This window comes from Atta cephalotes (assembly GCF_000143395.1).
Source record: "Atta cephalotes unplaced genomic scaffold scaffold00001, whole genome shotgun sequence".
Lineage (NCBI taxonomy): Eukaryota > Metazoa > Arthropoda > Insecta > Hymenoptera > Formicidae > Atta > Atta cephalotes.
This window is the reverse complement of record NW_012130065.1, coordinates 11,704,389-11,719,839: the sequence shown is the minus strand read 5'-3', so window position 1 is coordinate 11,719,839 and position 15,451 is coordinate 11,704,389. Positions and strand designations below refer to the sequence as shown.

The window sequence follows — 15,451 nt, the reverse complement described above, 5'->3', positions numbered from 1 at the left end:
CACATGGAATCGTTTTATATTATTGATGAAATATTAATTTATGTATGGACATTTTTTTATTATCAAAAGCGTACTTCAAATAAATTTGAAATAAGAAAACGTATAATAATCTCATAAATAATATTATATAAACATAAAGGCTGATGTTGAATTTATAAAATTTCTTGTATTCTTTCGTAGTATAATTGTAGGTTTAATACGTTCGACATAATTGCGTCGATTTAATTCTTGATAATTGCACAAAGTTATGACTTGTTGCTGTTGTAAATAATAGAGTTAAATTAGTAATTTGTATTGTAGTTTAAATTTATGTATCATGCAAGTGTCTGAAAAGTCACATAAAGTATCTAACAAGATTTCTATTTTTCTAGAGACAGAAATTTATTAAAATCTTACGAAAAACATCTGAGACTTTCTCAATTTTTCATATATTTTTTGTTCAAAATTTCAGATAAGATTAAAAATTTGTTTAAATGCAACTTTTTAAGTACAAATTGAAGTACAAATAACATAAATAAATTATATATTGAAAATTAGTAAAAAATAGGAATTTCACAAAACTATCTGTCATTTTCTATAATTAAAGTCGTGAAATCTATAGGATAGTAAAGAAAAGATTCACTATACACAGAATATTTATCAAAATCTTGTAAAAAATTACTTGAGTATTCCCGGACCTTCTAGATAGTTAGAGTCAAAATTTCAGATTAGAGAATCTTTTGAAGCAACTTTAAAATAAAGCAGTGAAATTGAAGTGCGAGCAACGGAAATAAAATATATATTGAAAATTATTAAAAGACAGAGATTTTTCATAATAGATATAATTTTGATTGTATATATCATTTTCTGTAATTGTAGAGCAAAATTTATAGGCTAATATAAGGAAGACGGAATTCTAATATAATATCAGTGAACTATTCTGCTGAGTATTTTCTACTATCACTGATTTTTAAAAATAAAAACTCGCGAAACATACGGTAATATACATAAATATACATGGATGTCTACACCATACTTATTGCTAATTGATTATCACGTTGTGTTATTAAGAAAAAAATGATGAAAGATAACGTTTTTAACAACGGACAGAATTTAAATTTAAAAATAAACTTCCTAAAATTTTTTATTCGAAGCCTTTTAGCTATTAAAAATAACTATTTGCTAAAATTGGAATAAAATTGGAAATTATTTATTGCGATTCATTTCGTTTTGTTTACTCGAAAATTGAAACATATAATTCCAGATTATTATCAAATTGAAAAATGAATTGCGTAATATTTGTAATATCTAATAAGTAATATTTGCAATATTTGTAATATCTAATAATATATAAGATATCGGCAGGAGATATTATTTTATTAGTGAAATACATGAAAAATACAATATAAATATAAGTAACTAAGTAAAAAAAAAGTAAGAATAAAATAATAAAATATAAGTAACTAAGAATGTAGCATATTAAATAATCCTATTCTTTCAGAAAAATTTTAACATTTTAAATATTGTCTATACGCTATTATTCTCCGTCATGATAACTAAAATTTCTGCACTTTCTTATGTGAAGGACACTTATGATCAGAAAAGGGAACGGATCCCAAGTGGTATTTCTCAAAACAGCATTCTCCATATATATAGTCTGTAACGAACGATCCTGTACGCATAACGGTTGATGTGGCTGAAAAGTACGGATGTGGAGCCAGTAACAGTGCCTAACGGTGATCAGTTTGGACTGCAATTTCTTAGAGACGTGAATTTCGTTGCAACTTGAACTTAAAGTTGATGCTTCGATTCATGAATATTCGTATCGTGACGAAAATATTAAATATATGATTGTTAACTGACAATTTCGTGTAACAATGTTACTTGAAGTGACATTGATTTGTGCCTCTATTGTGCTCAGCATCATTTGTTATAAAACGTGCATATTCTGCAACTTAAAATATTATTCTATTGGACTAAAGTATCATGGACATGATATATTCAACGCCAGATACAATAAAATAGGTAAGAAAAAAGGAAGATATAAATTTTACATATTTTTACACATATATATTGCATCATTTAAAACACTGTACGAAGGTATTGAGTGTTTTAAATGATGCAATACATGCATAACTTTTCGAAATTTTATTTGTATATTATTTAATATATCTCAGAAAAGGGATATATAAATTTTTAGCGATATTATAGTAGAAATTAAATATTAAATAAATAAATGAATATATGACACTACACTGAGAAAAAAATATAGTAAATTTTAATAAATATTTAGTTCAATACTGCCAACTAAATATTTACTTACAGTAAATAAATATTTGTTAAATCAAATTAACATTTCTTGTATCAAATAAATATATCTTTATATTTAATAAATATTTAGTTGGCAAGTATTCAACTAAATATTTATTAAAATTGACTATATTTTTTTTCAGTGTATGTATACAAATATTTATGTATAAAATATTTTTTTTTTATTTTTATTTTATTTTGTATATAAATTGATTCACAATAGAGAGTCACAATAAATTTTGGAGACATTGATATTATTGTAAATTATTGCAACTGAAAATGGCAGTTGCAATAATTTTGCAGCTTTTATTGTGCAAAATTATATTAATCCATAAAATTCTTCGTCCCCTTATAATCAGGAAAATATGAAAATTATTTTGAAATAAAAAAAAATTAGGATGATATTTAACAATATAATATTTAATTCTTCGTTTATGATTTCGTTTATGCTTTTTCAAAATTTGCTATTTATAGAATACGATTAATGAAGCATAATTTTTAATATTACATAATTAATTATAATGTTTGTATTATTTTGTTCATATTCTTTTTTAGATTTATTTCCAAAACCGAATAGAATTGCAATTGTAACTGGTGGTTCTAGAGGTATAGGAGCGAAAATAGTTAAGCAATTGTTACAGTGTGACATGGAAGTTATAATCGGTAAATTATTTAAGTTATTGTCGATGTAATATTCTATAACACTATAATATGTCAATACATGGAAATATGAATAAATGATTAGCTTGTAGAGTAATTAGCGCGGGTGAAAATATTATTCATCAGATTAGAGAATCTGGTGTCACTAGTGGACGAGCAAAAGTTTATAAGCTTGACAATTCCTCTCTCGAATCAGTCAAAAAATTTGCAAAGCAAATAAAAGCGGATTATGATAAAATTCATATATTAATTAACAATGGTAAGTGATTGGACATTTCAATTCTATTCTGATATAGAATTTTGATTGTGTAAAAAAGATTATGTTTTTAGCTGCTGTTATGTTTTCTATCTATAAAAATACAGAAAACGGATACGAAGAACAATGGATGGTAAACTATTTATCACATTTTTTACTAACGTCTCTTCTTCTGCCATTATTGAAAACTGGCGGGCATCCGGAAGAATGTAGTAGAATTGTTAATGTTACTTCATGCGCTCATGACCTCGGCACCATAAATTTTGACTACATCAATAACTTCGACAAGTAATTATAAAAATATTGTTAAGCTATTTTTTTTCATTTATTTTCAATGATGAATTTACGATTATTCGCTAATGTATGATATGTGAATTTTCTTAAAACTTAAACAATTATTTTATTTTGCAGGGAAATAATTTGCAGGCATGATTCGTATGGACAAAGTAAATTAGCACAGACAATGTCTACGATAACATTGCAGAAACTCTTTAAAGACAAATCGTTGAATATATTAGTATATTCTGTGCATCCAGGCATAGTGAAAACAGATTTATTCAAAGAAACTGTATTAGCTTGGAATAAATGGCTTATGGTTGGATGGAAGGTAACAATACATACCAAATTTTTCAAATTCTCCAACTATTATCAATCAAACTATTATCAATCAATTCACTTACTTTACTGTCGCAGACAGCTGATCAAGGAGCAACTACAGTAATATATGCTGCAATTAGCAAAAATCTTGAAAAAAAAGGTGGGGTATATATTAGTAATTGTAAAGAAATGATTGTTCCTTCCTTAGCACTCGAAGAGAAAGTTCGGAAACGATTATTTGAATTGTCCTTAAAACAAACACATTTAGAAAATTTTTTCCAATATTTGTAACAGAAATATTCCTTATTCCATGTCATATTTGTAACAATTATTCCTTATTCCATGTCTTATTAAATACTTCGTGCGTCATTGAATATATCGCGCACATTTATTTTAATAATTTTATATTAAAAATTAATTTTTTTTTTACATTTAAAACACTCATGCGATGCGTCTATTCTAACTGCAAGAAACTGCAAATAACCGATTACACACACAACATCATTGAACATGTATGAAAATATTAGAAAAGATGACAGACGATAAACTTTAGAAAGATTTAAAAGAATCCTTTTAGTTAAATCATTCTTTACTGAAATGAGATATATGTTGAAATAAGTTTTTTTTGACATGCAAATATTCCTATTCTATAGTATTTTGAATAGATGACATTGTTATTGTTGTTGGATGTATTTTACATAAATAAATATTAAGTATTCTTTTTTAAAAAATAACATAACATTTCTTCTTTCTTCATCAATGCGATTATTTTTTTCTCGTTTGTTTTATTTATTATAAATAATTATTATAAATAATTGTATTTATCGGAGATCATATATTTTGGCAATCCAGCAGGTTATAATTTATAATATTAAGAAAAATTGGTAATTCTATTCAAGTTTGGATTTAAGAATGAATTAATATAGTGTGTTTCAAAATTCGCGCCCATAAAGTACAAGACGTACTTTATCCTAAAACAATTTTTTCCTTTAACAAAATTGCGTCCGATAAATAATTTTTGCGTTTATTTGTTAACTTCAACCTGCTCTTCTGCAAAAATTACTTATCGGACGCAATTTTGCAAAAGGAAAAAGATTTCTTTTAGCATGAATCACGTCTTGTATTTCGTCAGTGAATTTTGAAACAGTAATAAAAAAAGTTTCGCTTTTTATGCAGGAATATTTCACTTTAGATGTCTAAAGTAATGCGCAAAAAAAACTATAATAATAAAATTTTAAGATCAATAAGAATCTTATTTTAGACCGTATATGTGAGAACACACCAATACAAACTAGAAATTAAATGCCAATCGAAGTTGGATCTTAAATAATTCGATGTGAATTATATACATATATACTATATATGTACATACATTTATGCATATTTATCATATTTGTAGTCATTCGAACTGCGCGTCGAATTGGTTTTTCAGACTTATGAACGCAATTTTTAATAATTTGATGATCAATCAAGCATCATATTAGAAAGATGTTAGAAATATATTGAAAAACTGTAAATTTATTGCGAAAAATATTGAGCCTGGAGTCTCCTGGAATATTCAACCCGGATCTCTTGTATTCCGTCCTAAGCCTTTAGACTACCGAGACAAAACATTAAAGATCCAATTTCGATATAGGCGTTTAATTTCTAGTTCGTATTGGTTATGTTTTTCAAGTCATAATTTATATTTTTTTTAAGAAATAAGAAAAGATATAAATATCAAACCTGATTTTAATTTTTGACTATAACTTCAATGCAAAATTTATGTATGAGCTAAAAATACCACAATCATTAAGCATTAAAAATATTAGTTGAGCTATAAAAATTAATGGAGGTGATCAGTATGCAGACGTGTACAAGCTGATGATTTAAAGTATCTGTTTACTCATCACTATTATTTCAGATTATGACATCGGAAGCAAGATCTAATGTTACAATTTGAAAGTAATAATGAGTGAGTAGGAGAATAATTTTCCTGAACGTGAATTTTCTTTGATTATATTAATTGTAAACTTCACAAACCCGCGCGCGCGTGCTTATTGCTTCAACTATTGCAATACAGACATTTTCATAATCAACTTTAATCCCTTAAGTACTCTGCAATTGTTGCAACACAGACATTTTCACATCAATAATATAAATAAAAGATTTTATTCAATATTTTATGTAGTAGTATGATTATATTTCGCGTGTATTAAAAGAAATTTTTATATTATATTATATAATATAAAAATACAGAAACTCGTATTTAAAAACTTATGTATTTAAAAGTTAAATGAAAATATATCTACTATAAATCTTACATATAACTTAGTAATAAATTTTGATTGATTTTTTTATATTAGAAATATATAATGTGTGATATAAATTTGTATTGACTATATAATTTTTATAAATTCTACTACAAACTAAAGACAAATGGCATGTGCATCGCCCGTGCATTGTTATGTATTCTAACCTTTATAGGACGTCCGAGATTTGCGAATCAAAATAGCAAAAAAATACATTTAAAAAATATCTGCTATTTTTCGTTCCAATCAATAATTTTTAAGATATAATGATTCGAAATTTGCCAATTATATAAGTCACGATTAAACAGCTAAGTCATCATCATAATAACTATCGATAAGCGATTCATGAATAAGCAGCAGTTTTAAACTTTTATATCTCAAAGAGTACTGGCTTAGAACAAAAAGTGGCAAATGCTTTTAATTTTTTTTAAAAACTTGCTATATTTTTCGCAAATTTCGGAACGCCCTGTATATAATTTTCTATTAATATGATAACACAATATTAATCTCATACCAAGAAAATTGATATATATGTTTTGACTAATATAGTTTTTATTACAAGTCGTGATTTATATTATGCATTATTAATAACTTACACTATGTAATTATAACAAACCATTTTTGTAACATAAAATCTTTGGAGTAATTTCAAATTGAATAGCTAGTGTATAACTTAACTATGTTAAAAAAATCTTAATTACAGATATCGAAGAAAGGAAGATATTTTAATTTTTATATAAACATCTAACATATAAGTTATGCATTTTCTCAGGACTTATTGCAAATTTGATTGAAAATTACTAGATAAATAAAAATTAGATATGTAACAATTTCAAAGACTAATTTAATTTCTTTTTGCTGTAAAAAAGGTAAATATTTGTCCCAGTGAATTCATACATACAACTTATATAAAAGAAACAATCTATAATGATAATTAATACTAATAAACTACAGATTATTTAAAAAAATTAGAAAGTATTAGCTAACAAAAAATTCATAATAAAATACATATTACTTACAATGGTTATGTTATATTGGTACATATAGGCCATGGTCCGATTGCTGACTACGCTCATGATCATTGGTCTTCATTTAACATTTGATAAAGGATGAAATGATTTTTAAGCATTGTGAGCGTGAATCGGACCGCGGCCATAGAGTATAAAAGAAATGTGAAAAAAGACTAGACATTTTAATATCATACGAAATGTATATAGAATAATTAATACTCAACTACATACTGTTTATAAGGATCCATGAATTATAATTTAAATATAACAAAGATCTGATCATATAAATGCTAAAAGTTATTTAATAATAATATCTTGTTATCACTTTTTTAAGTTATTACTAAATAATTCGTTAAAATAAAAATTATTTTCGTTGATTATTGTATGCAGAGTTACAATGTCATTTATGCTTTAATTTTAACATGCTGTTAGGAGCACATTGTGAGCTGTCTTTTTCAAAATAGTTGTGATAAACACATATAAATATTGCACATTAGAAATAACTTTATACATCGTAGGCTTGTGTGACGTGTTGTAAAAATCTTATTATTACTAATAAGATTTTGGACAAGTTACCAAAATCCATTGTGATAATAACTATTTGTACTTTCGAAGTAACAAAAGAAAAATACAATTATATTAAATAAAATTTCCATTGCATATGGAAATAAATGCTTAAACAATTTAATATATATCAAGCAGTATTACTTTAATTAAATAAAACGCGCGATAAGAGAGCGTAAAACTGCACTATATATCTATAAAAATTTAATGTCCTAAAAGCTAGAATGCTTAATGATATATTTCAATCTTGTTTTAAATATTAAATATATCTTACAACATAGTATAAAGCAACATAGCATATAATATCATAACACTAAACAATAACACTGTGTATCAAAGATATATGTGTACTATACGTTCCCTAAATTATCAAATATGATACGCTCGATTTCAATCACCGTGTCTATAAAAAAAGATATAATATAACATACAAAAATTATTTAAGAGAGTCTGCTACAACCGCAATTACTACTATCACCGATTGACGTCGTTTTACCGTTTATTGAAGTTGTATTCGTTTCATACCGAGGTAATTCCTTACAGCGTGCTTGCTAAAATAACATACGAGCACTGCAAAATGTTCTAAAATGAAATAATCTTAAATAAAATACGCTTGCTTACCTCCATAAGTTCAGCTGCTATTTCCATAAATAATCTCTCTACATTTTCCGCCTCTTTAGCGGACGTTTCTAAAAAGTACATGCCATGCCTTTGTGCAAAATCCTCTCCCACGTGTGTCGGTATCTCTCTATCCTCTCGATCAATTTTATTCCCTAATTAACATATAAAAATTGCATAATTTCTCAATGATAGGAAAGAGAGACACATGTTAACTTATAATCTTTATGTTTTTCATTTACCTACTAATATCCTAAGAACTTTATTACTTGCATATTCTTCGATTTCCCTCAACCAATCTAGTAAACAATCGAATGTAGGTTGACAAGAAATATCATAAACTAATATCAATGCATGTGCTGATCTATAATAACTTTGAGTAATGGAACGAAATCTTTCCTGACCTGCAGTATCCCAGATTTGCAACTAAAAAAAATATTCAACAATAGATTATATATAGATCTAACATACATGTCGCATATAGATTATATACCTTAACTTTTTCATTTTCCACTTCGACAGTTTTAATCATAAAATCAACTCCAATTGTTGCACCTTGTCCAGGTGGAAATAAACCCTGTAAATTAAAATATTCACATTAAAATCATATAAAATAATATTAAAATTAGACATATCAATATCATTTCAATGTTAAATTACATATCCATTTAATGATGCAGTTTTCATCATCTTATAATTTTATCATATGTGTGTCATCTAAGAAAGACATAAAAATAGTGCTCAGTAATGCATTCTATTACATACAAGAGATGACTAGAGTTTTGAGAGCGATCTCTTAAAGATCTCCCAATGGAAATAAATTTTAGAAAGTTTCAGGGAATATAGGCTAATATAAAATATGAATTGAAAATATGAATTGAAAATATGACGCATCAAATAGTACCAATAACAGGCAAATAAACCACAATAGATCGGTTTCAAAGTAACATTCCATATATGTAGATGACATCATCTCCAAGATGCATAAATAACAAACTTTCCACCCTTTCCGGGAAATGCGTTCGTGCATGAATTCTGCGTGCGCGAAGGAGAAGATAGAGGGGTCCCACGAGCATGTCTCTCGTTCGACAACGAACTCTCCTTGAGGTTTTCGTAATCCATGACGGGAAAGAAGAGAAAAAAAAGAGAGAGGAATCGCCGACCCGAGGGACGCACCTGAGTGAATCGTCGCACTAGGCAGGTCTTGCCCACACCAGCGTTCCCCACGAGCACGACCTTGAAGAGAAACTTGTAGTCCTCCATGTTCTCCACTATCCGGCACCAGGAGGCGGAGGTCCACGACGGAGGTTCGCGCTCGCAAGCCGCCCGCTCAACAAGGACGACGCATCCGTGCGAACAGGGGGGAGGAGGGGAGTGTCGATTTTCGACACCAACCGCGGCACCGCCGGACTTTTCGCAAGCGTTCACCTCGACGGCGGGCCGCGCGAATGTCACGCACGCTGCACGCACACACACGGACCTACGCGCGCGCTCACCTCCTCAGTTTCGCTCTCGAGAGTCTCGAGGAAGGGAGAGAGAGAAGAAAAGAGAGAGGGGGCCGAAAGAAACTGACGGCAACTAACTCGGCATCGTCGCTGCGCTCATCGCTACACGCGATCCTCACTTAGCTATCGAGAATCTCGCGTCTTCTTCGAACGCGATCGACATTGTTGTTGGTTATGTATATAGACCCCCGTGAACCGTAGGAGACACACTCTCCTTGTTACAGTTTTTGCATCCTGATTCATCTCGGAGAGGCGCCATCTACCATCATTCTCTCCTTCTACTATCAATCTTGAGTAAATTTCCGTTCGGGTACATTTCTCAACAATGGAATTCCTGAGACCTGGAAAGCTCTGATATCATCTGTCATTTTTGCTGCTCAAAAATGTGAGCAAACAAAAACAAATGTCTTAACTCATCCGCACTCACTGTTTTATCATCGATAATATAAAAAAAAAAAGTGCAGGAAAATGCGAAAGGTACAGAAAGTGTACATGTGAGAAGAACGTCATTAGTATATATCAGTACATATACTGAATGTAATTTGATAAGACGTCACACATACAACGAAATCATTCTCAAAGAGTCGAATTTGAGTTTGACAATCGGGATAACGTCAGGAAAAGATGAGACGAAAGGCGGGAGTAGGTGCGATACAAAAGCAGAAGCTGGAGCAAGAGAAGTACCGAGATAAGGGCACAGAAATCCAGGAAAACCAATTTGAGCAGATGACCAAGCACATGGAGACGTTTCGTGTGAATCTCGAGGAGTTTGCTTCAAAGTACAAGAATGAGATCAAGAAGAACGCGCAGTTCCGACGCCAATTCACAGAGATGTGCGCCTCGATTGGTGTGGATCCTTTGGCATCTGGCAAGGGTTTCTGGTCGGTGCTGGGCATTGGCGATTTTTACTATGAGTTGGCCGTCCAGATTGTTGAAGTCTGCATGGCAACGAATTACAAAAATGGTGGCCTGATATCGTTAGACGAGCTGAGAACGCGTTTGATTCAGGCTAGAGGACGTAGAAAGGAGCATCAGGAGATCACCAATGAAGACCTGTTAGCTGCCGCGAAGAAGTTGAGAATATTTGGGAATGGCTTCTCCGTAGTTCCCATCGGTAGGGGAAAGCACTTGGTACAGTCAATACCCGGTGAACTCAGCATGGACCATACTGCAGTATTGAGTCAAGCTAGCTTGTCCACAAACGCCTATGTCTCCAAGTCTATTCTGTGTAAAGAATTGAGATGGGAGGAGGACAGAGCACAAAAGGCTTTGGATCATATGATGAAAGAAGGACTGGCCTGGCTGGACAGACAAGCAAAAGATGAGACGTTATATTGGTTTCCTAGTTTATTCACAGCTTGCATTGTTTCCAAAGAATGAACTCGGTATCAATATCAATGTTATCAAATAGATAGGAAATAATTTAAAGAAAGAATAAACATTGCTTATTAAGGTTTGTATCTCTTTGGTCCGTAAAGCCAATTGTTCTGTAATATTTACAGTATCTGAGATGTGTTGCGATCGTTTTATATTTATAAGTATAGGGCATTGTCACCTGGTCTCAGATCCTTGTATATAACTAAAATTGCAAAAAAAAGAAATATAAGTAAAAAGAAGATGCCATTTTAATATGACTCAATTTCTCTCAAATTTTATACAAACCTAGGTTGAATAGTATCTGTTTTAAATTGAGTAAATTGCTGTTTGCAAAGTGCTTTGTGTAATTCAGCATTCTCTTTTCGTAATGAGCTAATTTTTCCACGTAATTCCTTAGACTTTACTTGGAATTGTGCTGTCAAAGATTTTGCTTCATCTCTCCATCTTAAAATCAAATCAAATCAAATCAAATTTTGATCATTTAGATTTTAGATAGTGACACAATAAAACTTTTTTTACTTTCTGCTTAGTTTTTGATGAATTGTCACATGCTGCGTCATCTCTCTTATTTTCTTGTCAAAATGTTCTTGTTGTTTATTCAATTGTTCAGTTAATAGAGACTGCCAGTTGGAATCCATCTTTTCAAATCTAGAAAACATAGAAAAGTATCCAAAGTAAAAGTTATTTATTTTATGTACAGCTTTGACCATATGTATAAATTTATTGCATTTTCTTGAAAAAAGTGATAATAAAAGCCAAAGAAGAATTAACAAAATATTAATATTATTAATATTATAATACACTATAAAAATAGTGTAGGTTTTTGTTATCGTAAAACGCACTAAGTACGACCAAAGCATGTGAAGGACCTCGTTAATTTCGTCATCAGATACATCGGGTATCCAGAGTTTCATGTTATCAGAAGAAGAGGAAGTTGTATAGGTTCTTCCTGTTCTCCTCGCTGATACGACGAGATATCTATCACTACGACAAATCACTAAGACAAATAGAGAGAAACCTGAGAGAGGACCAAAACCTGTAATCGCAAAATGCTGCCGCGTACTACTACTCTCTGATAAAAGTCGATGTAAACTACATATAATAGCAAAGTCCACTTTTCAAGCCTGGAGATGATAAATCGATTTAATTCATATAATCGTATTACATGTAGTAGCGTTACATGTGACCTTGAAAAACTCACGACGTTTCTTCTCGAAACTCGTTGAACCGCAGGATTCACAACAGCTCTTACAAACTCGCAACCGTTCTTACAAACTAATATCTATCGTAATCGTTCTCCTCGCAGGGCTCGCAATAGCTTCTCTTAAGCCGGTTCTACATTAGATGTTCTACATTAGATTAGTTGCAAACCGATCGCAAGTTTGTTGCGACAATCAATATGAAACATTGATTTCAAAATGCAAGTTTCAGATTGGCTATCAAACTTGCGATCGGTTTGCAATTAATGTAGAACCAGATTTACAGGACTCGCGATTGGCAAAAGCTCAAGGCTCTCTCTGCTCTTTCGCATACATACACACATATGCATCCTCGCGGATGTCTCGCGAATCTCCTCTGATCGCAACGCACGCTCGCATACACACTCGCTACCTATTATGCCCTACAATAATATTTTTCAATAAAATTATTTTAAAATTTATTTTTCATTAAATATAAAATATTTCAATTTGTGGAGGTGCCTTATATTTTTGGCCATGACTGTATAAATGTATTAAAATGTACATAAAATGTACATTTTAATAAAATGTATAATAAAATTATTTACCTTATATCCAAAGTATGTTTGCTTGTATCCGCTCTATGTTGCGAGACTTGCATTGGAGAAATATTGATACCCGATTTACCCTCTGTTACGTAATTTTCTTTCAAAAGATTCGCTTCTAATTCACGGATCTTAGTTTCCAACGAGCATCGCTCGTAATCTCTCTTATGTATCTCACGGTCGAAAGCCGATTGTAGCGATTTCAATTTTGTCGCCATGGATTCTTTATCATCTGTAGCTTTGACTAATTGGCCCTCTAAATTAACGTAGTGATCGATCGTGTCCTTCGTCCTTTCATCGGCCAACTTGATGCGATCTCGTATATCCATAGAGTTCTGTTGTTGAAGTTGTTTCAGTTTCTCATTTGAAGTTACTAACTTCTCTTCCAAATTAACAATTTTTTCTCGCAGCTGCTGCATCTCTACATTATATTGTCTCTTGCACATTTCATTACAAGCTTCCAACTTGGAGTCCGTCTGTTTCAATGCTTGTTCAAAGGTCAAAATCTTCGCGGCCGATTTTTCCAATATATCCTCGGAATCTCGACGCATCTTCTCTAGTTCCTCCTCTGCCAATTTGCTCTCTTTTTGTGATCGATCCAATTGCGTCACCTTTTCCCATAATTCTGCTTTCAACTGTTTGATCTCTGACAAATATTGCTTCACGTTGTGCTCATAAGCATCTTTCAATCTAGCAATCTCCTCTCGCATCTTAACGGCGTGTTCTTCGGCAATGGAGGCCAATCGAGTTTCCAATCTGACATTCTGTTCTGCAATTTGACCCTCTCTTTGAACTACAAAATCCCTTTCTTTTACAGCAGATTCTACTAGATCAAGAGCTTCGGCCATCTTGCACCTTGTTTCTTCATACTTCGCCATAATATTACTGACCTCTCTTCTACTCTCGTTCAGTCTCTTCTCTAAGTCTGACTTTAAATGATTTATGACTCGTATCTCTGCTTTCGCGGCAGATAATTCTTCCATTAATGATTGTATCTTCTGCTGACCATTCCTGTCTTTTAAATAAAATTACATACTATCTCTCTCTTTCATATCTCGAATTAAATACTATATAAATCACCGACCTTTCTGTTGAGAGTCTTGTTGAAGTTTCTGAAGTCTTGTTTCTATTTCCTGTTTTTCCCGCTTTAGAGCTTCTATCGTCTCTTTACTCGACATCCACATTGACTGATGCTTTGCAAAATTTTCCTTAGCCTGAAGTAATTTACTCTCTAAAGCTTTTATAGCTTCTGAATATGATTGTCTGATGTTTTTCAATTGCTCCTCATAAAATATGGCATTGCTATTATCCACTGGATGAGTTTTTAGTTCTTGTTCTAAAGTGTCCACAGCTTTCATTGACATCTGGTATAATTGGACCGCAAAATCCTTCTCCATTTGTAGAACTGTGATATGCTCTTTCAAATTCATGACCATTTTATTGTGTACATCTTCATTGCCACATTCTGAGTGAGCATGTGAAATATAATCACGTATGGCATCACTACTATTTTTATTTTCAACATACAAAGCTTGTAGCTCAGAACGAATGCTGGCTTGTTCTGTCTGTAAAAGATATATATCGTATATAGAAGAATTGCTATCTAAGATAGTTTTTTGTAACTCTTAATAATATCGTTATATTGTCATTGCTCAATATTTGTTGCTCAATAATTGCTTTTATATCATATCTCTCCAATCTTATATTCTCTAAAACTTTTAGAATGAATCTAACTCTAAGGAGAAATCTTTTAGAGATAGAGAATTAAATTATTATTTTTCAAGTTGAATTCAATTTTCATTCTTTAGTAAGCTTCTATTCCGAAAAATTTAGAAAGTATTACACTGCATAACAACAATGCAACAATATTAACATTGTCCTTAAGAATTACAGAATAGCAGTAATGATAAAATATAGAAATCATATTATGATTGTTTTTAAGTGATAAATGGAGTCATTATGATGTTCTTCTAATATCATATGATTTCTGTGTTCTACCTGGGAATGTAGTTTATGTAAGAATAAGATATAATTGGAAGAAAGAAACAGATTCCATTACTGTTAAACAAACTATTATAATGATAAATAAGAAGCTTACTTTGCACGTTTCCAATTCCTGTTTAAGTTCTTCAACAATGTCATTGTATTCTTGAAGAATAACATGATGTTCTCTGAAATATAAAAAAATAATTATCTTTTATCTAACATCAAAAGCATACACTCAAGATTTCCTAACCTCACACTCACCCGCGTTTCAGCGCGTTGTATTCTGAATCGAATTTTTTTGTTTCAAACATTTTTTTTACAAAACTTATTAATTTACAAAAAGCAAATCAGTTATTATTAAAAAATTTTATCTTGATATCTAAATTATTTCCTTTCAATTAAATCAACAACTATCCATAACATGGTTACATAAACACAACACACTACATAATTGATTTGACACACACGTATACGTATACCATACGTAGTACGATTATAATGCGTACACACACACC

At 30.8% G+C, this 15,451-nt stretch overlaps 4 protein-coding genes across 4 annotated transcripts; 2 read left to right on the top strand and 2 right to left on the bottom strand.

Annotated features, from left to right (window-relative positions):
* Positions 1-1,856: 1,856 nt before the first annotated feature.
* LOC105627093 (retinol dehydrogenase 12-like) lies at positions 1,857-4,458 on the top strand. Its single transcript, XM_012208377.1, has 6 exons — positions 1,857-2,004; positions 2,845-2,952; positions 3,035-3,208; positions 3,280-3,493; positions 3,617-3,812; positions 3,899-4,458. Exons 1-6 carry the CDS (start codon positions 1,857-1,859, stop codon positions 4,091-4,093), a joined length of 1,035 nt encoding a protein of 344 aa, XP_012063767.1. The 3' UTR covers positions 4,094-4,458.
* A 3,649-nt stretch (positions 4,459-8,107) lies between these two features.
* LOC105627083 (ras-related protein Rab-30) lies at positions 8,108-9,548 on the bottom strand. Its single transcript, XM_012208366.1, has 5 exons — positions 9,462-9,548; positions 8,779-8,862; positions 8,528-8,711; positions 8,289-8,440; positions 8,108-8,218 (listed from the first exon to the last, which is right to left on the bottom strand). Exons 1-5 carry the CDS (start codon positions 9,546-9,548, stop codon positions 8,108-8,110), a joined length of 618 nt encoding a protein of 205 aa, XP_012063756.1.
* An 866-nt stretch (positions 9,549-10,414) lies between these two features.
* On the top strand, positions 10,415-11,170 carry LOC105627061 (vacuolar-sorting protein SNF8). The gene has a single exon (XM_012208343.1). The coding sequence runs from the start codon at positions 10,415-10,417 to the stop codon at positions 11,168-11,170; it is 756 nt and encodes a 251-aa protein (XP_012063733.1).
* Positions 11,125-15,247, bottom strand: LOC105627072 (restin homolog). Its single transcript, XM_012208354.1, has 7 exons — positions 15,198-15,247; positions 15,049-15,121; positions 14,035-14,515; positions 12,954-13,965; positions 11,687-11,815; positions 11,453-11,611; positions 11,125-11,369 (listed from the first exon to the last, which is right to left on the bottom strand). The coding sequence occupies exons 1-7, from the start codon at positions 15,245-15,247 to the stop codon at positions 11,342-11,344; spliced, it is 1,932 nt and encodes a 643-aa protein (XP_012063744.1). The 3' UTR covers positions 11,125-11,341.
* Between the last annotated feature and the right edge of the window lie 204 nt (positions 15,248-15,451).

Bases quoted from the DNA above. Each gene is read 5' to 3' on its own strand.
- LOC105627093 (XM_012208377.1), top strand. From the start codon at position 1,857: ATGTTACTTGAAGTGACATTGATTTGTGCCTCTATTGTGCTCAGCATC. The intron at 3,209-3,279 runs GTAAGTGATTGG...TTATGTTTTTAG, and splicing joins TCATATATTAATTAACAATG to CTGCTGTTATGTTTTCTATC. The intron at 3,813-3,898 runs GTAACAATACAT...TTACTGTCGCAG, and splicing joins GGCTTATGGTTGGATGGAAG to ACAGCTGATCAAGGAGCAAC.
- LOC105627083 (XM_012208366.1), bottom strand. From the start codon at position 9,548: ATGGAGGACTACAAGTTTCTCTTCAAGGTCGTGCTCGTGGGGAACGCT. The intron at 8,712-8,778 runs GTATATAATCTA...TATTTTTTTTAG, and splicing joins TGGAAAATGAAAAAGTTAAG to TTGCAAATCTGGGATACTGC. The intron at 8,441-8,527 runs GTAAATGAAAAA...TATGTTAATTAG, and splicing joins AGTTCTTAGGATATTAGTAG to GGAATAAAATTGATCGAGAG.
- LOC105627061 (XM_012208343.1), top strand. From the start codon at position 10,415: ATGAGACGAAAGGCGGGAGTAGGTGCGATACAAAAGCAGAAGCTGGAG.
- LOC105627072 (XM_012208354.1), bottom strand. From the start codon at position 15,247: ATGTTTGAAACAAAAAAATTCGATTCAGAATACAACGCGCTGAAACGC. The intron at 11,816-12,953 runs GTAAATAATTTT...TATGTTTTCTAG, and splicing joins AAACATACTTTGGATATAAG to ATTTGAAAAGATGGATTCCA. The intron at 11,370-11,452 runs GTTTGTATAAAA...TTGCAATTTTAG, and splicing joins ACAGATACTATTCAACCTAG to TTATATACAAGGATCTGAGA.